This window comes from Cnephaeus nilssonii, assembly GCF_951640355.1.
Source record: "Cnephaeus nilssonii genome assembly, chromosome: 23".
Taxonomy (NCBI): domain Eukaryota; kingdom Metazoa; phylum Chordata; class Mammalia; order Chiroptera; family Vespertilionidae; genus Cnephaeus; species Cnephaeus nilssonii.
The window spans coordinates 6,409,990-6,431,029 of record NC_137094.1 but is presented as its reverse complement, the minus strand read 5'-3'; the positions used below and the strand labels follow the sequence as shown (position 1 = coordinate 6,431,029).

Sequence of the window (21,040 nt, the reverse complement as noted above, 5' to 3'; positions counted from 1 at the left end):
GGGAAAAGCATTTTCATAGTAGGGTTGCGGGGAGGGTGGAAGGGGAGGAAGAGGTGGGTACCCAACCTTTCCTGAGAAAACAGAAGCAATAAAAGACGGAAGACCCTTTTCTAAACGTCCTCTCACAACACAGGTGCTCAAAGGCAGTTGGGAACAATTGCCAGAGAGCAGTCCTCCAGTCAGCCTGGCTGCTGTCTGAACCCTAAGAGGACCCAGTTGATGGGTCACAATTCTGAGCAAGCACCCCACCCCCACACCTTCTCTGCACTGATTGGAGGAATCTGCTTCATATCAGCACTCCAGTTGCAAGGGAGTCTGGGAAATGTAGTGCTCAGCCTGAAAGCTGGTGCAGCAGGCAGGCACCCTAACAAGGGTGGGAAGACAGCTAAGTGCCCAACTGGCACAGTATTTTTTGTTTTTAAAGAAAAGCCCCCTAGCCCTGACCGGTTTGGCTCAGTGGATAGAGCGTCGGCCTGCGGACTGAAGGGTCCCAGGTTCGATTCCGGTCAAGGGCATGTACCTTGGTTGCGGGCACATCCCCAGTAGGGGTTGTGCAGGAGGCAGCTGATCGATGTTTCTCTCTCATCGATGTTTCTAACTCTCTATCCCTCTCCCTAAAAAATCAATATAATACATTTAAAAAAAAAAAAAAAAGAAAGAAAGAAAAGCGCCCTAGCTGGTTTGGCTCAGTGGATAGAGCATCGACCGGTGGACTGAAGGGTCCCGGGTTCAATTCCAGTCAAGGGCACATGCCCGGTTGTTGGCTCCATCCCCAGTAGGAGGCGTGCAGGAGGCAGCCGATCAATGATTCTCTCTTATCATTGATTTCTCTCTCTCTCTCTCTCTTCCTCTCTGAAATGGATAAAACTATATCCTTCATAATAAAAAGGCAATATGCAAATAACCATCACTCCGCTACGCCCACGATTGGGCGGTGGGAGGCTGGGGGGCGGGACTCGGGGTGGCATATCCGGCCATTGAGAGGCGCGGGACTTCCGCCCCCCCCCCCCCCCCCGCGCCCCTGCCTCTCAACGGCTGGATTGGCGGCCGCTGAGGGGGGCTGCCTCGGACACCCTGGACACCCAGCTCCACTGCCATCGGAGGCGGGGAGCCGGTTGTCTGCACCCGGATCCCCTGCCGTGCTCCCCTTCGTCAGCGCCTCAAGCCCCAGCAGCAGCGGCAGCGGCTGGGGATGAGCTGGTGATCCCAACAGCCTGGCAGCTCAGTGGTGGCGGCGGAGGCAGCATTGGGCCTGGGGACTGGCGAACAGGCAGAAGATGGCCCTGATCGCAGGAGGCTAGGCCTAGGGACCCTACCCGCACGATTGAATCGTGCGCTGGGCCTCTAGTTTTAAAATAAAAAAGCATATCTGCATGCATTAGTTTACACTTCCATGTCTTTGTGCTCCTTTTTGAGTCTATTTCCTTCCCTAAAGTGTTGGGCCGAAGATCACTTCTATCTATCTATCTATCTATATCTATATTTATATCTATATCTATATCTATATCTATATCTATATCTATATCTATATCTATATCTATATCTAGATATCTAGATAGATATAATTGATATTTAGAGAGAGAGGAAGGGAGAGGGAGAGAGAGATAGAAACACCAATAATGAGAGAGAACCATGAATTGGATGCCTCCTGCACGCCCCCTACTGGGGATTGAGCCCGCAACCCATGCATGTGCCCTGACCAGAAATCGAACCCTGACCTCCTGGTTCATAGGTCAATGCTCAACCCCTGAGCCACGCCAGCCGGTGATCTCTACTTTTAAGAAGGACTTGGTAGTACCAGATGGCTCTCACCTGGAAATGTACATACACTTGCCATGGGAACATTCTTCAATTTTTTTTTTCTTTCAGAATCCCATTCATCATGACTGCCATCCGGCTACGGGAATTTGTTGACCGCCACCCAGTGATCCCACCCAGGTAACCTCCTTCCAGAGGCAGACAGGCAGGCGCCTGGGGAATCGGACCCGGTCACCTGCTGCTCTGCGATTGGCAGACAGCTGCTGCCAGGCGGCTCTAATGAAGTTTCTTTGGGTTTAGTTGTTAAAAACAAAACAAAAACTAAAAACTCCCACATTCGTGGCAGAACCCAAGCAAGCAGGCAACTCCGAATCCCCCAAAGATTGAAGGGCGTTGGCTTTTGCTTGGGAAAGGCTTTAGCAAGAAGACTGGGGGACCCCTTTCCTCCGCTTGGAATCACACCAACCACCCCTGTGCTTCTGCTACGCGGGAGGTGACCGCACAGACGGAAACTAGGGCCGAGTATCACTCTTCCTCCAAGTTCATCCGCGGCCTAGGAATAACAAGTCTCATTGACATGTCTCATTGGGCTAAGCTCATCTTGCTGAGAGAGATTGTACAACAATCTGTAAATTCTCACCCCGCCCACCCTTCCCCACTCGCCATGGGACCTGCAGAGATTTATAAACTACTAGAGGCCCAGTGCACGAAATTCATGTACCGGGCGGGGTGGGGGGTGTCCCTCAGCCCAGCCTGCACGCTCTCCAATATGGGACCCCTCGAGAGCTGTCCGAGTGCCCGTTTAAGCCACGACTGCTGGCTCCCAACTGCTCACCTGCCTGCCTTCCTGATTGCCCTTAACTGCTTCTGCCTGCCAGCCTGATCACACCCTAACCACTCCCCTGCCAGCCTGATTGATGCCTAACTGCTCCCATGCCAACCTGATTGCCCCTAACTGCCGTCCCCTGCAGGCCTGGTCACCCCTAACTGCCATCCCCTGCAGGCCTGGTCACCCCTAACTGCCCTCCCCTACAGGCCTGGTCTTCCCCCCCCCCCCCCAAGTGCTCTCCCCTGCAGGCCTGGGTCCCCCACAACTGCCCTTCCCTGCAGGCCTGGTCGCCCCCAATTTCCCTCCTCTGCCAGCCTGGTCACCCCTAACTGCCCTCCCCTGCAGGCCTGATTGCCCCCAACTGCCCTCCCTTGCAGGCCTGGTCCCTCCCAACTGCCCTCCCCTGCTGGCCTGATCACCCACAACTGCCCTCCCTTGCAGACCTGGTCCCTCTCCTGCTGGCCATCTTGTGGCAGCCATCTTGTGTCCACATGGGGGAAGCCATCTTGTGTGTTGGAGTGATGGTCAATTTGCATATTACTCTTTTATTAGATAGGATAGAGGCTTTGTGCACAGGTGGGGACCAGCTGGTTTGCCTTGAAGGGTGTCCCAGATCAGGGTGGGGGTTCCCTTGGGGTGTGGGGCGGCCTGGGCGAGGGGCCTGTGGTGGTTTGCAGGCAGCCACACCCGCCGGCGACCCAAGCAGAGGCCCTGGTATCTGGGATTTATTTATCTTCTATAATTGAAACTTTGTAGCCTTGAGCGGAGGCTAGGGCAGGCCAGGGCGGGCGGAAAGCTTGGCTTCCTCCATCGCCGGGGAAACCCAAGCCTCCTGCTCTCTCCAGCTCCGTGGCTGCTGCCATTTTTGTTGGGATTTATTTATCTTCTATAATTGAAACTTTGTAGCCTTAAGTGGAGGCCTGGGCCATCCAGGGTGTGCGGAAAGCTTGGCTTCCTCCATTGCCAGAGAAACCAAAGCCTCCTGCTCACTCCGTGGCCGCAGCCATCTTGGTTGGGTTAATTTGCATACTCACTCCTGATTGGCTGGTGGGCATGGCTTGTGGGTGTAGCGGAGGTGTGGACAATTTGCATATTACTCTTTTATTAGATAGGATAAAATTGGGATAGGAACCTCATACAGCAAGTGACTTTGGGGTCAGCCTCCTGCAGCCCCAGTGACTTGGTGGTTTTGAGCAAACTTTGTGTTCATTCTAGTATTTAGTTAATTTTAACAATATTTAGTCAACAAAGGTAAGTTCTTTTGCTTCTAGAAATTATCAAAGGAAGAAGGGGGGCGGGAGGGATCTTGGTTCCTAGGTATTTTGAGAGCCCTTTCAGAGAAAATCCAGAGCCTGCCTCTCGCTCCCTGAAACCCCGAGAGGAGGAAGCAGGGTGGTTCCAGTGGCTCCTGGTTTCTGTCTCCCCACAAATGTTTGGCCTCTCTGTGTGTTTGACATCTGTTTTGTCCACGGTTGGGCCTATTTAACTGTGGTCTCATCTCCTGGGGAAAAATGGAAACAAACTTCCCTTTGTGGCTGCTGCCTGGGGCTCAGCGGAACTAACTCAGTCACTGGGCCTGACCTGAGCCAGCCGTGGGCAGCCTGAGGGTTTGGGTGGAACGCGGTGTGACAGGCACTGAAGTCGCAAGGCTGGCTGGGTTCCGTTCTCTGTGTTCATCCATCAGAGCCCCACCAGGAGGCGCCTGTCTGAGCTACACTGGGTGCCCCGCCCACCCCCCACCGCCCACCTTCAGTATTCACTGTGGAGCGGGGCTGTCTGTTTTCTGCCTTGGCAACAATCGTGGGTCCAATCCACCAGCAAGCTCAATCCTGCCTCCAGGATACATCTCCCATGGCAGTGACTCACCATCTCCACTGCCAACCTGGGTCCGGACCACCATGGCCTCTCCCTTGCTCATCTACACCAACCACCACTCTTGTTGTCCTACACCCCATTCTCAGGAGCGAGCTTCATGAAATATAAATTGGACCAAAGCCACCCCCCTTTGCATAAAGCCCTGTGATGATTGCATTTTGCATAAAATCCAAACTCGTTGCCAGGACCCATGAAGCCTACGTGAACTGGCCTGGCCCATCTACAAAGCCCCATTGTCTTCTTCCATCCCTTCAACAGGCCACACTCCTTCATTCCTCGGGGCTTTTGGACACGTCCCTTCTCCCTGGATCGCTCCCTCCCTGACCCTGCCTGCCCTGTCTTAACTAGCCTCCTGTCACCACCCTGCTTAGCTCCTTGTCAGCTGCTCAGAGAGCGATTCCTTAACCACCCTGGCTAGAGAAGGTCTTCTGTCCACCTCTCCAGCTCTGTTATTTATTATTATTAGTATTGATTTCAGAAAGGAAGGGAGAGGGAGAGAGAGAGAGAAGCATCAGTGATGAGAATCATTGATCGGCTGCCTCCTGCATGCCTTCTACTGGAAATGGAGCCTGCAACCCAGGCATGTGCCCTGACCGAATCAGACCGTGACCTCCTGGTTCATAGGTCAATGCTCAACCGCTAAGCCACACCGGCCGGGCTCCACCTCTGTTTTACTCCATCTCACACCTTTTTTGGACACATGGCCTTGTGGCCCTTATCACAACTTATTTTTTTCTTCTTGGTCTCACCCACTGGAATAAGTTAACACTCGTGCAACTCTTATCCTGTGGCAACCACTGTGTTTAACCTTCACAGCAACTTTGAAGTACAGTTCAGGAGGTACAACTGAGGCAGAGTGGTTAAGTAACATCCCAAGATCCCACAGCTAGTAAGTGATTGGCAGAGGTGGGATTTGAACCCACTGGCCTGGCTCCAACATCTGTGCTCTTAATCCCTGTGGAGAGCGGCTAGTGTTTGGACAGGTTCAAGCCTCGGACTAATGAGAGGGCACAGTCCTCTCATGGCCACGTGCAAGTCCCAGCTTGGAGGGCAGAGCCCTCCCAGCACAATTATAGCCAACAGCTGGAGTTGTAAGCTTGAACCTATGGTCCCAACACGTGGCCTCACGTGCCTGTTCAGGTGCATGTAATTGAGTAGGATTGAAACGCATGAGAATGTTGTAAACATCTTGACCACGCCCTTACTTTGCCTCGTGGCATCTGGCTATAAAAAAAAGACACGGCTTGTAGTCCAGGGTGCTGTCGCTAGCTCTCCATCAGAGAGGACAGCGTCCCACCGAGACCCAGCTTTTATTCTCTTGTCTGTCTTTTCTCAATCCTTCACCGCCCCCTCTCAGGCTCACCGAACCTGGCTGAGCTGGCATGGCACAAGGCGTCCTGGGGCTGAGTATGCCATGGCCATGCCAGCTCGCCACAGATCCCCGCACTCTATTACATCTGGTTAGCTCCGTAGGGTGGCTCGTTTGCCTCTCCCTACAGCCCACCATCGTCACCTCTGCCCAGCTGATTGGCACACGTGGTAGGTCCTATGCACATTGGCTGAAAAAAATGAAAATGAATGAATCCATTCTTCGTTGAGAAAAAAAAAAAATGATTCTGTCATTTATCTGTGGTTTGGTTTCGTGGTGACTGGCAGGGCCTGGAGAAGACCCGCCCTTCTGCCGATCCTTTGGCTCAAGCTTTTATCCAATCCATCCTTCAATGCCCAACCCTGTGCTAGGCAAGACTGAATTTCCAGCCAGTAGGAGCACCTAATAAAATGAAATGGGAAATGGCTCACAAGTAGCTGTGACCGCGCAGAACTTGCGTAGTAAGAACTATCGTAGATGCAAATGTTAACTTGTGCCGACCCCCAGATCCAGACCCGTTACTCGGGGGCAGGGCTGGGAATTGCCATGGTTTGTAGAGCCCGGCTGCCCCTGAAAAGATCACTTCCGGTGGAAGACACTCAGGATGGTGCAGAGGGTAACAGAAAAAAGAATCGGTGTCAGCATTTTACAAACTCTGGTTGGCAGCTGTCTCTGAGGGGTCAAGGGCCGCTCTGGGGTCAGCGCAACACCTAACAGGTGGGGTATCTGCGTCAACAGGACAGTCACAGATGTCTCATCGACTCTCATGTCATCGTTGGTGGAGGTGATCGTATCACCCCCACGTGACTGATGGGGAACCTGAAGCTCCCTCTTCCTCGAGGAGATGCGTGGGGACAGTTGTCTCAGGGATGAGGCCCCAGCATGGTGGCCTTCATCTCGTGTCCTGACTGAGTGACTTACTGCCCCCGAGTCTCAGGCTCCTGGTTCATTGGTTGCCTGGATACGGCTTTCCTTCCAGATGATAAACTCTTGAGTGGAAAGATTTTTATTTATCACCGCTCTATCCCTAGCACACTGCAGACACACGGAGCATGTGTTCTACTGCATTCAACAAGCGCATAAGTGTTCTTTCATTGAATTGCAGCAGCTTCCAGCTAACACTGCCATGTCTTCTTTCTTTTCCTATTTCTTTGGTCTATGACGTCTACTTCCTGCCTTCCCATCAGTCAGGGAGTCATGACTCAGCGGATAGAGCGTTGGCCCAGGGACTGATGGGTCCTGGGTTCGATTCCAGTCAAGGGCATGTACTTTGGTTGCAAGTTTGATCCCCGGCCCTGGTCGGGGAGTGTGCAGGAGGCAACCAATCAATGTGTCTCTCTCATATCAATGTTTCTCTCTCTGTCTCTCCCTCTCTATTCCATTCTCCCTAAAAATCAATGGGAAAATATCAGGTGAGGATTAACAAAAAACAAAACAAAAACAAAGACAGTACAAGTAAGAGAATGTAAAATATCTTATTTTTAAAAAACGCTAAACTCTTCTGAAAAAAGTAATCATGCATACATATAGATGATTCTGGATGCAACATGGAGTTTGGAGAACTGGGTTTGACTCAAGGCTCTGGCAGTTGCTAGCGGGTAATATTTAGAAAGTCCACTCTCTGAGCCTCAGTCTCCTCTTGCACAACCAGGTGTAAATATTTACCTGGCAAGGTGACCGTGAGAACTGGATGAGATCATCTCTGCACAGACACTTCGGGCAGCAGGAGGCAGACACAACAGAGAATTGCAGTCGCAGCCGCAGCCCCCTCGGGGACAGACACTCCCGGACTCCCCGGGGCATATCGAATGGTGTCTGTGGTTACAGTCACCCTCCCAGGGGACAGGCCTGCTCTTGTCTGAACTGAACGCGTGGCCTCAGAGAGCTGAGCTGTCCCGGACTGTAAATAATGCATCGGACACAGCGGACTCCTGCCCCATCCGAGGAGAGCAAAGGCCGAAACCGAGGGGGTGTGAGCCGAGCCGGGCGGGGAAAGCTGACATGTGCTTTGCAGCCATCCATCGGTTTGCCCCACACCCACCCACCCACCCTGGGAGAGGCCAGGTGCTGACAGCCAGGCAAAGGCATTTTCCTGTAGGAGGTAGCAATTCTCTTCCAAAAACCGATGTCTTAGCCTCTTCGTTGGGAGCTTTCTCCTGTTTGAAGGCCACATAGGAGAGGTTGGAAAGTCTAACCAAGGAGTTAGAGGCAAAGTGTCCCATCTTCAGCCCCCACCCTCCTACGCCCACCTTACACACGTCCCCACTGTCCGTTCCTGGGCCAAAACCTGCCCAGGGGCCCCCCCACAAGCTCAATAGCTGGTGCTGGTGGAGGGCTCCTTCCCCAAACAGTTGGGCTGCCACCTTCGCTCAGCGAGGGGAGAAGAGTCCATGGTCAGAGCACAGCCCGGCACACAGCACAGCCGCCGTGAGAAGCCAGTGCCGCTCCGCAGCTCCATTGGCGTCTAATACACTGGCACATGGCCCTGGGGAATCATTCAGACCTGGATGGCGCCAACAGAAGCCAGGGCTCCTATCCCGGGCACTCAGAAACGTCATTAGTTCCCAGTATTGTGCCAACTCCTCTCTCTCCTTGTGACTCAGTCGCCGCTGTTAGTTACCATCCGGGCCTCGGTCATATTACCCACCGCTGGGCAGGCCCAGACAGCCTGTGGTTTCTCTGAAAATCAGAGCTCCCCGAGGTCCTGTTTGCACAGACAGACAGACAGGCCCGCCCTGCTCACAGAGCTTGCCTTTCATACCAGGTAGGAAGCGGGGACCCCACCGGTCCCCACATGCCCCACTCTGACCCCCAACTCTGTCCAAGTCTTGACTTCTAAAGTTGCCTCACCTGGAATCTCTTCCCCATCCTATTTGCCTCCCCAAACCCTGGACACCTGCCCAAACCCTACCCATTGGCCTTTATTCAGACCACTGTTTTGGCACATGAAGAGCATTTTGAGGACAAGAACCCACCATTGTCTCACTAATAGAAAAAGGCTGGTCTTGCCGAAACTGGTTTGGCTCAGTGGATGGAGCGTCGGTCTGCGGACTGAGGGGTCCCGGGTTCAGTTCCGGTCAAGGGCATGTACATTGGTTGCGGGCACATCCCCGGTAGGGGGTGTGCAGGAGGCAGCTGGTCGATGTTTCTCTCTCATCGATGTTTCTAGCTCTCTGTCCTTCTCCTTTCCTCTCTGTAAAAAATCAATAAAATATAAAATAAAATAAAAAAAGAAAGAAAGAAAAAGGCTGGTCAACCTTGAAGCTCTGAAAGGTCAGAGCCAAACCACTCCCTATCTAATTGAGACAGTGGTAACTGAGGCAACTTCCCCATCTTGTAATCATGTAAATCCTTACTGGTATGATAATCCACTTATTACCTGCCTAAGGGCTATGGGTGTATCCCAAACCTGCTTAAGGGTAATGGGTGTATCCCCTAGTCTCAATAAAAGGCCTAGCAAGGCCAGAGCCTAGTAGTAGTTCTCCCACTAGAGTTGGACTACCGCCTGGCCCCCCATATCGCCAAACTAATTTTCTTCTAGTCTCTTTTAATTTGCGTGCGGCCCTTCTCCAGAAACCGGAACCCTGAACCGGAACCCTGAATCACGCGGGACATGAAAGGGTCTCCCACAAGTCAGCTAGAACCTAGCAGGGTGTGCAGAGTAGGTTACGTACATTCCCTAAGTGATGTTTGGACGGGAGGTATATGGCTTAAGTTTCCATTGATCACCAGCACCTATTGGAGAGCTACTTCATGCAAAACCATGAACTACTTTCTACTGACTCCTCCCTGGAATTCTTACAGCGCCTACTGAGCACTCAGAATCTGTGGAAGGTCCTAAAAGACTGTACACCTCACAAACGCTATAGTCATCCAACAATGGCCATCGTCCTGTGTCCCCTCTCCCAGGGAATGGCAGCATCTTCCCAATGCCTGAACCCTAAGACTGGCCTTGGACAGCTCCCATCTTTTACCTCAATCCTCTCTCCTAACGTATCCCCACTCCATCCTCTCCTCGCCATCCCTTTTCAACACATTGCTCAGAGCTTCACCATGCCCCACATAAACCACTAAAATCTCCTCCTAACCAGCCTTTCTACTCCTAGTCAGATTGTCCTCAAATTTGTTTTCCACCGCCACCAGCAAAAAACTTTCTAAAACAAAAAGTGTATTATAGCCTGGCTAGTGTGGCTCAGTGGTTAAGCATCGACCTATGAACCAAGAGGTCACGGTTCAATGCCTGGTCAGGGCACATGCCCAGGGTTTCGGGTTTGATCCCCAGTGTGGGGCGTACAAGAGGCAGCCAATCAATGATTCTCTCTCATCATTGATGCCTCAAACTCTCTCTCCCTCTCTGAAACCAATCCTATCTAATAAAAGAGTAATATGCAAATCGACCGTACCTTGGCTACACCCACAAGCCATGCCCACCAGCCAATCAGGAGCAATTAAGCAAATTAACCCAACCAAGATGGCTGCGGCCACAGAGCGAGCAGGAAGCTTGGGTTTCCCCGGCAATGGAGGAATCCAAGCTTCCTGCACACCCTGGCCGGCCCAGGCCTCCGCTCAAGACTACAAAGTTTCAATTATAGAAGATAAATAAATCCCAACAAAAATGGCTGTGGCCACGGGGCAAGCAGGAGGCTCGGGTTTCTGCGGCGATGAAGGAAGCCAAGTTCCTGGCCTGCCCTGGCCTCCACTGAAGGCTACAAAGTTTCAATTATAGAAGATAAATAAATCCCAGATACCAGGCCTCTGCTTGGGTCGCTGGCAGGCGTGGCCAGCCTGCAAACCACCACAGGCCCCTTGCCCAGGCTATAATCTAAAAGGAAAAGTAATTCATTCTAAAATGAGACAAATTTCAAAATATAAGGTCTGTTTGGGCACCACTACTCTGCAGCCTCCTCTCCCCCGATGCCACTGCATTTCAGCTGCACACACCTGTCTCACCTTCATGCCCCGGAAGCACTTCCTGCCATTCTCCACCTCATTCATTCCCGTTTGTGCTTCAAACCTTCCTCCCAACCCAACCCTCCCAGACTTACAAGACCATCACAGTGCTTCTTAATTTGTAGCCCCTATATACTTACCAGTTTTTTAAAAACTTGTTGTGCAAGTTTGTAAATATATCAAAAATAGAGAAAATAAGCTCGGCCTGCATGGCTCAGTGGTTGAGCGTAACCTATGAACTAGGAGGTCACAGCTAAATTCCCAGTCAGGGCACATGCCCAGGTTGCAGGCTTGATTCCCAGTGTGGGGTGTGCATCTCTCATCATTGATGTTTCTATCTCTATCTCTCTCTCCCTCTCCCTCTGCCTTCCTCTCTGAAATACACACACACACACACACACACACACACACACATATATATATGTGTGTGTGTGTGTGTGTGTGTGTGTGTATTTATTTATTTTAAGTAGAGAAGATCATATAAGAAACCCCCATTTTCTAATTCCCACTTTTCAACTATGATCAACATTTGCCCCACTGGTTTTAAATACCATTGCATTTTTTTCCTGATATTTTGAAACTGACACGTCAAATATTTCCTTATGATTCCTGAAACCTGAACCTGAAAACTGGGTAAAAAAGACACTCCCATCAAGAAAGTCCAAGTGGGTATAGCACTGGGAAGGTAGTCAATAATATTTCAATAATTATGTGTGGTGCCAGGTGGGTACTAGACTTATCGGGGGGATCACTTTATGAATTATATGCTATGCACCTGAAACCAACATAATATTTAATGTCAACTGTAATTAAAATACAGTCTTGAAATAAAAAATAATTAACTAATTAATTAAAAGTTGGGGGAGGAGGAGTCCAAGAAGTTCTGTGCCAGGAAATAGAGGCAAAGACTGAATATCTTCTTGAATTACATCACAGCTGGCATTCCTCTCTAAAGAACTGATCGTAGTAATTGCCTTTTTCTCACCCCTCACTTTCTCCACCAGCCCACTCATTGCTCATCAAGGAAAGGATGTCCTTGGCTACCTCCCTGGGCAGCTGGCACGAATCCATGTTGTTTCCACTGTAAGGAGCTGTCCCAGGTGAGACACCTAACAATTACACTAAAGTTAGAATGACACATTTTCTTAAACAGGAATCACATCTACACGAATAAAAGAGAAATATGCGAATTGACCATACCTCTGCAATGCCCAACAGCCAATCAGGAGTGAGTATGCAAATTAATCCAACAACTATGGAGAGTTAATTTGCATACGCAGGTGCGAAGGGGAGGGTGCTATGAGGGGGAGGGTGGGGGGATGGAGGGAGCCACAGAAGCGGCACTCTGGCCGGGAGCGAGGACTTGCAGGCTCCTGGGCGGCCGGGAGTGAAGCCAGGGGAAGGAAGGCCTATTCTTGCACGAATCTTCGTGCAATGGGCCTCTAGTTTTGTAATAACAAAAATGAGTATGAGAACAATAATAATAATTATTATTTGATGAATAGAAAACGTTTAGAAGGAAATACACCAAACTGTTAACAACAGTTATTTATGAGTGGTGAGATGAATGGTGTTTGTGTTTTATATTTTATTTTCCAGATTTTCTCTAGTGAGCATATATTACTTTTATAGTCAGCAATAAATAAGGATCTTTACTAAATTATCTAAGAAATGTAATCACCATGAGTTTAGAGTTTCAACTTAGTCAAATAATTTAACTTTTCCTGAGTCTGTTCCCTTCTCAGTAAAATTACAAATTTGACCCGAATGGTTTCTGCCTCTGTGGATATAATTTTAATAACAACAAAAAAGGTACTTTGATGTTGCGTTCTAGTTTGTAGAGGCTGGAAACCATGGGAGTTAAAAGCAGCAATTTGAGTAACTTTATGAAATGTTTGATCTTGGGCAATTTTCATTGCATCTCCGAGTCTATTTTCTTATCTGTTAAGCAAAATAATTGATATAAAATCCCAGGGCATAGTAGGCACTGAAAATATGATTGCTATTACTCTGAGGTCATCTGGCATATTTTACAAATTTCTCTTTTTCTCTTAATTGCCTTTGATATAATCAACTCCTGGTTATCCTCCATGCACAGACAAGGGCACCCTGGCATCCATACAGCAGCACAGAGTCTGGACTGAATAGATGGCACCAGAAGTAGTTTTAGAGGTCAATCCGACCCAATTAGACGAGGAGGATGCAGCCCAGAGAAGGGGCCTGTCTTGCTTGAAGTGCAGTTGGTTAGCATAAAAGCTGAGACTGGAATCTATCCACATTTTCTGATTCCCAGTTCAAAGCCCTTGGCTCCAACTCAAATACATACTTGACTCTGAAAAACCAAGGGGGAAACCTAGTGCAAATGTCAATCAATTATTTTATTAAGTTTCTAGATAAGAATAAGAATAAGAAGGAAGCCTAACTAGTGTGGCTCAGTGGTCGAGCATCGAGCTATGAACCAGGAGGTCATGGTTCAATTTCTGTTTAGGGCACACGCCCAGGTTGCAGACGCCATCCCCAGTGTGGGTCGTGCAGGAAGTGGCCAATCAATGATTGTCTCTCATCATTGATGTTTCTATCCCTCTCTCCCTCTCCCTTCTTCTCTGAAATAATATATATATATTTTAAGAATACAAAGGAAAAGAGAAGCAGGTTGCCTTCTGTGACCCGAAACTGGGAGAGGGCTGCAAAGGGAGGGAAAGGGGACTGGAACCCCTGAGCCATCTGCTGAGAGCTTGGCTAGGGCTGGCCTTGATCGATGAAGTCTGGCCAACACTGTCTTGGTGGCCTCCTGGCTACTTCCAGGGAATGGATTTCAGCTGATGAGAAAATGGAACGCTTTTCTCCGACTGGGTGTTCAGCAAGCTGTTACTATTTTCATTTAGATCTCTCATAGACTTGGCCATGCCACCCGAGGGGAAACATCAGTGTCAGCCTCAACTAGACCAACAAACTCTCATCCGATATATTTGTTTTCGAAGACACTCCAAGCCTGCCGAACCATGGTACAAAGAAACCGCGTACCAAAAAGACTATTCTCTGCCATTTTACACGATTGGTAAGTCAAGCCAACTGCTCTTACTCTCTGAGACCAACCCCGCCTGGGCCGCAGAGGAACAACTCCCACGGGCTTGCCGTCTCAGCACGTCTGGGACCAGCCAAGTTGGGGAGAGGAGAAGGGGGAGGGGGAGGTGTGTGTCCCGGTGCAGGAAGAATGGTGAGGTCGGACCAAGGGCATCTTCCTCCTTTCCTAGCTCCCTGTAGAGACTTCAGGAATGAAGATATCCAAATGTCCTTGAGAGGAGGCAGCTCAAGTCTGATCACTCCTCACATATTGTTGTGGAACTCTACTCATTCTCAATATATATATATTTTTTTATTGATTTCAGAGAGGCAGGGAGAAGGAAAGAGAGATAGAAACATCAAGGATGAGAGAGAATCATTGATCTGCTGTCTCCTGCAGGCCCCCTACTAGGGACTGCAACCCAGGCATGTGCCCTGATTGGGAATTGAACCAGTGACCTCTTGGTTCATGAGTTGATGTTCAACCACTGAACCACACCAGCTCAGCTTCATTTTATTTTTCAACTAGCGTTCCCATTGCAGGAAGATTCCTGCAATAGGGCTTCCTGCTACACTCTATCCCATCCCGCCTGCTTTCCTCCCTTCTCCTCTGCCCCGCCTTCTCCGCCAGCCCACCTGCTTTCCTCCATTCTCTGCCAACCTGCCTGCTCTCCTTCTTTCTCCCCCCGCCCCGCCTGCGCTCCTCCCTTCTCCTCCGCCCCGCTTGCTTGCTTCTCCGCAGCTTTGCTCCCTTCTGCAGCTCTTGGCTTCTTTCTACGCTGTCTTGATATGCAAATTAACCGCCATCTTGGTGGGGTAATTTGCATACTCACCCTGGGCGTGGCTTGGCTGGTGGGCGTGGCTTGGGCATAGCAAAGGTGTGGTCAATTTGCATATTTGTCTATTATTAGGTAGGATGATGACTTTCAAAGAAAGCACCACTCCAATCCATACGAACTGTAATATCACTTTGTCAAATGGTGTGAACATTTTAAAAAATCATTTCCCATGTTCCTTCCACCCCCAGATCTGTATCAGATGCTAGTATTTCAGGTTGGATAGCATTCACTGTGGGCATATATATTCACTAAATGGAATGTCACCAGGAAGCCCCCAGAAGTTTGTCGTGTGTCCTGAGAACATTTACTGTTGGATTTGCCTGGCTGACTGTGTATAATTCAGCTCCACTGTAACTTCTACAATGAGGATCTCTAAGGCTCCCGCTTCTAAACTACTTTGATATATGTCCCTGGAATACTTGGTAATCTTCAAGGTCAAGAGTTGCTGTTCAACTCCATAGCAAGCCTTGAGAAGTGAAATGGTTACGAATTACATACAGGATCACACTTAAATTAGATTTTAAAAATCCTCCAGGGATGGCAATTCTAGTTGTACTCTCTGGGCTAATGAAATGTTATTTGTTCTTAATAGCAAGAAATGTTTGTTTGTTTAAATGTCGTTGAAGTGCTATGGGAGGTGGAATAGAAGTGTGAAAAGATTTAGGGACTTATCGGCCTGATAATCCTGGGTCAAATAGGGTACTTCTCTTCCAAGTCCTGTAAATTTGGGCACATTAATTAATCTATTTGAGATGATGGTAGTATCAGTGGGCCTTTGAGGGTTACTGTGAATATGTGTTAATGTAAGCAAAACACCTAATCCAGAGCATAGCACTGTACATATGAAGTATCGTTTCAACTTTTTTTTTTTAATGTTTTTTTATTGATTTTTAGAGAGAGAGGAAGGCAGAGTGAGAGTGAGATAGCAACACTGATGAGAGACAAACATCTATCGGCTGCCTCCTGCACGCCCCCTACTGGGGATTGAGCCTGCAACCCGGTATGTGCCCTGACTGGGAATCGAACCAGTAACCTCTTGGTTCACAGGTCGACGACACTCAGACGACACTCAGCCACACTCTGGTCTTTGATTCATTGAGCGTAGATGCAATGATTGCTGTCTTCGCAGTTTGATACAAAGAAAGTGGCCCATTTATAATGGAAAGTTTAAAAGGTTTGGGGGAAATCTAGAATTAGGAAGTCAAAATGCAAATTTGTGATTTATTTTCATTACATTTTTGTATAACTCAGTATTATGAACTGATAGCATTCACTGTGGGCATATATTTATTATTAAGCCACATAAATAATCCTTTGGCCATAGCTGGTTTGGCTCAGTGGATAGAACGTCAGCCTGCAGACGCTGGTTCGATTCCGGTCAAGGGCACATGCCTGGGTTGCCGGCTCAATCCCCAAAAGGGGGGCGTGCAGGAGGCAGCCGATCAGTGATTCTCTCTCATTGATGTTTCTATCTTTCTCTCCCTTCTCCTTTCATCTCTGAAATCAATAAAAGTATATTAAAAAATAAAATAAAAATAACCCTTTGACTAAGTCCTTTTTCACATAGCTTTTAAACATATTCCTTTGTCTAAATCCCATAAGTTTTGTTATTGTATACAATTGCTGTTGAAATGACAGTGAGTTAAAATTTAGGAGTGAGTAGTCCTAAAGTAAATAATTTGTTTTAAATTCCAGATTGGGACCGGAAATTAGGCACAGTTTCATCGAATCGTCGACCAATCAACTCACTGCCAGAGTTCTACTGTCGTGAAGAGAGGTGGCGCTGAAATAAAAGCTTTAAACCAAAATGGCTATGGCGTTTGAAAACAACAATATTTGGCGTTTTTAGGTGACTCTTTTAGACTAAAACCATAACAGACCTACTTTTTCTTTTTAATACATTTTTATTGATTTCAGAGAGGAAAGGAGAGGAGAGAGAGAAACACCAATGATGAGAGAGAATCATTGATTGACGGCCTCCTGCACGCCCCCTGGGCAGGTGCCCTGATCGGGAATTGAACCGTGACCTCCTGGTTTATAGGCTGAAGCTCAACCACTGAGCCACGCTGGCCGGGCAGAACTACTTTTAATTTCCGTGTGTTTCCAATGGTTAGAATCCTAAAATATTCACATGTTGCAAGTTCTTTCCAGATTAAGTTGGTCATCCCAGGGCAAAGGAATCAACACCCAGCCCCACTACCAGTCTTGTGGCTGGTGCTGGTAAGCTGTCTTACATTTAGTCCAGTGGTTCTACGTGGGGCCAGGTAGGAACATAATCGCATCCACTCGATAACTGCATCACTGAGAGAGCGAAAAAAGAACTGGGGATGTGGCCAAGGAGGGAGGCCCTGGAGGTGCTCGGGATGCAGAAACCCAGGTAAGGCACAGGACTGGAGTGAGACGTGAGACGAGGGGAGAAGAGGGGGAGAGAACTTACTGAAAATATGTGTACAGAGTTACCACTCCTGCCCTAGCCGGTTTGGCTCAGTAGATAGAGCGTCGGCCTGTGGACTGAGGACCTCAGGTTCCACTCCAGCCAAGGGCAAATGTCCCGGTTGCAGGCTCGATCCCCAGTAGGGGGCGTGCAGGAGGCAGCCAATGATTCTCTCTCATCATTGATGTTTCTATCTTTCTCTCCCTCTCCCTTCCTCTTTGAAATCAATAAACATATATATAATAATAAAAGCAAAATATGCTAATTAGACCGGATGTCCTTCCAGACGACCTTCTGGACAAAGCAGGGGCTGCGAGGGAAGCCCACGTCCTGGGTGCCAGAGGGAAGCCGGTGCCGGCAGCTGGGGGAAGGAAGATCTACTCTTGCATGAATTTTGTGCATCAGGCCTCTAGTGTTTAAAATAAGAGTTACCACTCCTATCCTTGGGAGAAAGTTGACAACTAGGCATCAAGTCCCTAGGCCAAAAGCTAGAGGTTCTTCTCTAAGCAATTAAATCCCAAAGAAACGACTCCTACCTTCTAGCCCCTGAGACTCCCCATCATACTAGTTGGTTCCCAACTCAATACCCCTAAGTGAAGTCTACCAGTCAAAAGCTTCCCCCAAGAACAGATTCATATAGCTTTGCATTGTCTCAGTCTTAGTTGTAAAGAGCCAACCAAGGGTCACTGGATTTGGAAAAAAAAAAAAAATGAGTTACACTTTTTGGGTAAAAATTTAGTACACTCCTCGCTCAAAGAATGGGTTATTTCCATCTGCTTCTGGACCATTGCTGAAAATGTTTCAATACAGCAATGTTTGCAGCCAGATAAGAATGTGGACTTTAACATGCTTACTTCTGCCCAGCCGGTGTGGCTCAGTGGTTGAGTGTTGTCCTGTGGACCAGGTGGTCACGGTTTGACTCCCAGTCAGGGCACATGCCCGGGTTGCGGGCTCTATTCCGTGCAGGAGGCAGCCGATCAATGATTCTCATATTTGTTATTTCTATCTCTCCTTCTCCTGTCCTCTCTGAAATCAATAAAAATATATTTAAACAAACAAAAAACATGCTTGCTTCTAATGGAGCTTACATCTCTGGGCAGCTAATCTAATTTAAAATCCAAGTAGGAAGATGAAAAAGCAAGAAGAAATAAAAGCCAAGTCAACTTCCATTAAAATAAGTAAACATTAGTTATTATGTACCAAGTATAAATTATTATTTTATATAAAGATCATTACTGATCAGTAGTGGGCTTTGTAAGATCACCTGTACTATCCTTTTTATTAAATCCAACAAGGCTGATCTTATTTTAATATTTTTCTTAAACTAAGTATTAATAAAAAATAAATGTGGTGAAGATAAAATGTATTTAAATGTTTTCAAAGATTCTGTTCTTGCTCTTTCCCCACCTTATCCCCCCACACAGCAGGGATAAAGCTCCTTCTTATATACACTAGTATTACCACTACTTCTCTTGCCGGAACAAAAACACAATACAAGTATACTAGAAATATCTGGTTCTTTTTAATCAGCTATTGATGGAATAATAAAATAAATTTAAGTGGCACCTAATTTAACATTCAAGATAGTTCACTGAAGGATAATCTACAACACAATATGTTAAGCCTAATTGTTAAAATAACACCTCTTTTTTATTTTTTATTTTTTTCCCAAGAAAAGAGAAATAAAGGCATGACCAACAATTTGGGTTCATTTGGACACTCACAGATGATTTTGTAGGCATACTGGCAGGCACAATGTTGAAAAAACAATGCACAGATTTAAAAATAATGGTAAGATAAAACAGGAAACCAATTCATTTCAGATTTAATATCTGATATTAAAGAAAATATTCACCAAATATCACAATAGATCTTTTAATGACTATTTTTTTAACATTAAAAGTACTGTATTAGCGAACACCTTATCTCTTTGAACATTTGTTCAATGTATTAAATAATTTATAGAGAGAAATAAGTTTTGTGTTCTGTACAAATTAAAGGACCCATGAATATATCACCCTCCCCCCGCCAAAGCTCAAATTCGCAATGGTCTTAGCAGAAAATAAACAGTTCACAATTTAAACAGAATTCATAGCATTACAAAAGTTTACAGAACTCCTCTCTTATCCTTTTTTCTAACAGCAAAGGTTACAATGACAGAACTGAAAAATCAGAATGTAAAAATATTTGTGCAAAACTGCATTAATTGTTCTTACCATTTAATAGAGGTAAAACCTATGAACACACAAGGACGATAATAAAGAAAAACTACATTGAAAGTCATTCTATTTTGGGTTTCAAACAACATGGATTATACTATTACTAAACATGAAAGAAAATGTGGCACCATGAGCAGCAGGAGCAACAGATGATTTCGGCAATTGTGCCAGCCAAGGAAGTTGACACTGGAATATGCCGAAGCTTACCTCCACACCAGCCATCCATCTTAAAGACTGGAAACAACTATAGGGCTTACAACGCACGTCAATGTCTTTATTCTTGAAGTTTGTAGATCATAATGACATAGTTAAGAAAGTCCTTTGCCCCCTTCTCAAGGAGTGTTTCTTGTGTAATTGGAAATCCTTAGAAGAGTTGAATCATAGACTCTCTGGACTTCCCCACACCAATCCACTTAACTGAGAGAGGAAAATAAAGTAGAAGAATTGTATTAATTAGTTTATAATGTTGAATCTTTGGGATAAGAGACTCCCCCCGCCTTTTCTCATTGTCACCACATAACTTTGCCCTAGGTGCCTTTCGTTCCCTTTAGTTCTATTCTGTAGCAGATGGTGCCAATTTCTAAACCATTAGAATGTGCAGGTGAGATCCAGCACAGAGTAGTTTGCTTTACCAGTTCCTGTTTTAATGCACAATGTTTACAATTCCTCAATTCCTAATAATTAGGATAAAAAATATTGGCCCAAACCAGCAGAGACCTAAAGAACCTTTGATTAAGTTCCTAATAACTAGACAAGATAAGCCCCTTTGATGAATGGATGATGCTAAGATGATACTGAAGTGTCACAGTGCCTTTTATATCTCATAAAAGTAGAACTTTCCGGAAGAGAACACTGTGTTAACTTGCACAGCCTTAGGAATTGCCTACTGTACCAGCCATTGGGCATCTCTAATCATTTGCACCTCCTGGGCAAATCTTATGAATTTTACAGAATCATTGTTAAATTCATTGTTTATATTTCAAACAATGTTGACTAAAGGGTGAGATGACTGAATTTGACAATCTAGAAGGGGCAGGTAGCAATATGGAAAACATAATTCATGTTTGAGATGAAAAATCAGAATAGATTATACGGAGGATACCTCCCTCCCACTTCACTTTCTGTCTCTCAGATCCTCATCAGTGCAAATAAAAGGGAAAAAGCAATGTGTTAAAACAAAGACTTCACACAGCTAGTCACAGCCATAACCTGGTTATGCCTAATCCTCTGGCCAGCTGACATTTTTTTATTCTTTATTCTTCTCTTACATTTTTTCAAACTAGAGTTCCTATCTTCTGTACCTATTATTTTCTAATGTCTAGTCAGGAAACTCCTCCAATTCTCAATGGTGGGCTAACTCCAAATGAAAAAAAATCACACACTATTTTTGGTGGTAATGAAGACACAAAAGGAGGTGATTTAAGAGGGAGAAGGAAACAAGAATCAATGTCATAGGGTGAAAAGCAGACTAACAGAATTAAGACAGGGTCAAAAATGGTGAGAGGAATCTATTATCTTCAGGCACATGAAGGATAGAGAAAGATGATTATATTAACTCTAAAGAATAAAATTATTTAATTTCTTCCTGGGCATCTATGCAAATCACAAGTGCTCTATGAATAATAATCTTTTATCCTATTTCAAAGGTAGACAGTCCAGTCAAAAGGAGAGAAAGCAAAGACAGTTGTTCATAAACTGTTTCTA

General features: G+C 46.8%; 2 protein-coding genes across 2 annotated transcripts in view; one reads left to right on the top strand and one right to left on the bottom strand.

Annotated features, from left to right (window-relative positions):
* Positions 1 to 1,882: 1,882 nt before the first annotated feature.
* SPMIP3 (sperm microtubule inner protein 3) lies at positions 1,883 to 16,590 on the top strand (the record flags this gene model as incomplete). The annotated part of the gene is made up of 5 exons (XM_079763758.1): positions 1,883 to 1,938; positions 11,786 to 11,864; positions 12,381 to 12,390; positions 13,609 to 13,839; positions 16,379 to 16,590. 5 exons carry the CDS (start codon positions 1,883 to 1,885, stop codon positions 16,468 to 16,470), a joined length of 468 nt encoding a protein of 155 aa, XP_079619884.1. The 3' UTR covers positions 16,471 to 16,590.
* A 2,027-nt stretch (positions 16,591 to 18,617) lies between these two features.
* Positions 18,618 to 21,040, bottom strand: part of ADSS2 (adenylosuccinate synthase 2) — a 35,999-nt gene continuing 33,576 nt past the window's right edge. The window contains exon 13 of the mRNA XM_079763619.1: positions 18,618 to 19,753. Within this exon, the coding sequence (XP_079619745.1) occupies positions 19,701 to 19,753 (53 nt within the window). The 3' untranslated portion in view covers positions 18,618 to 19,700. The remainder of the gene's footprint in view (positions 19,754 to 21,040) is intronic.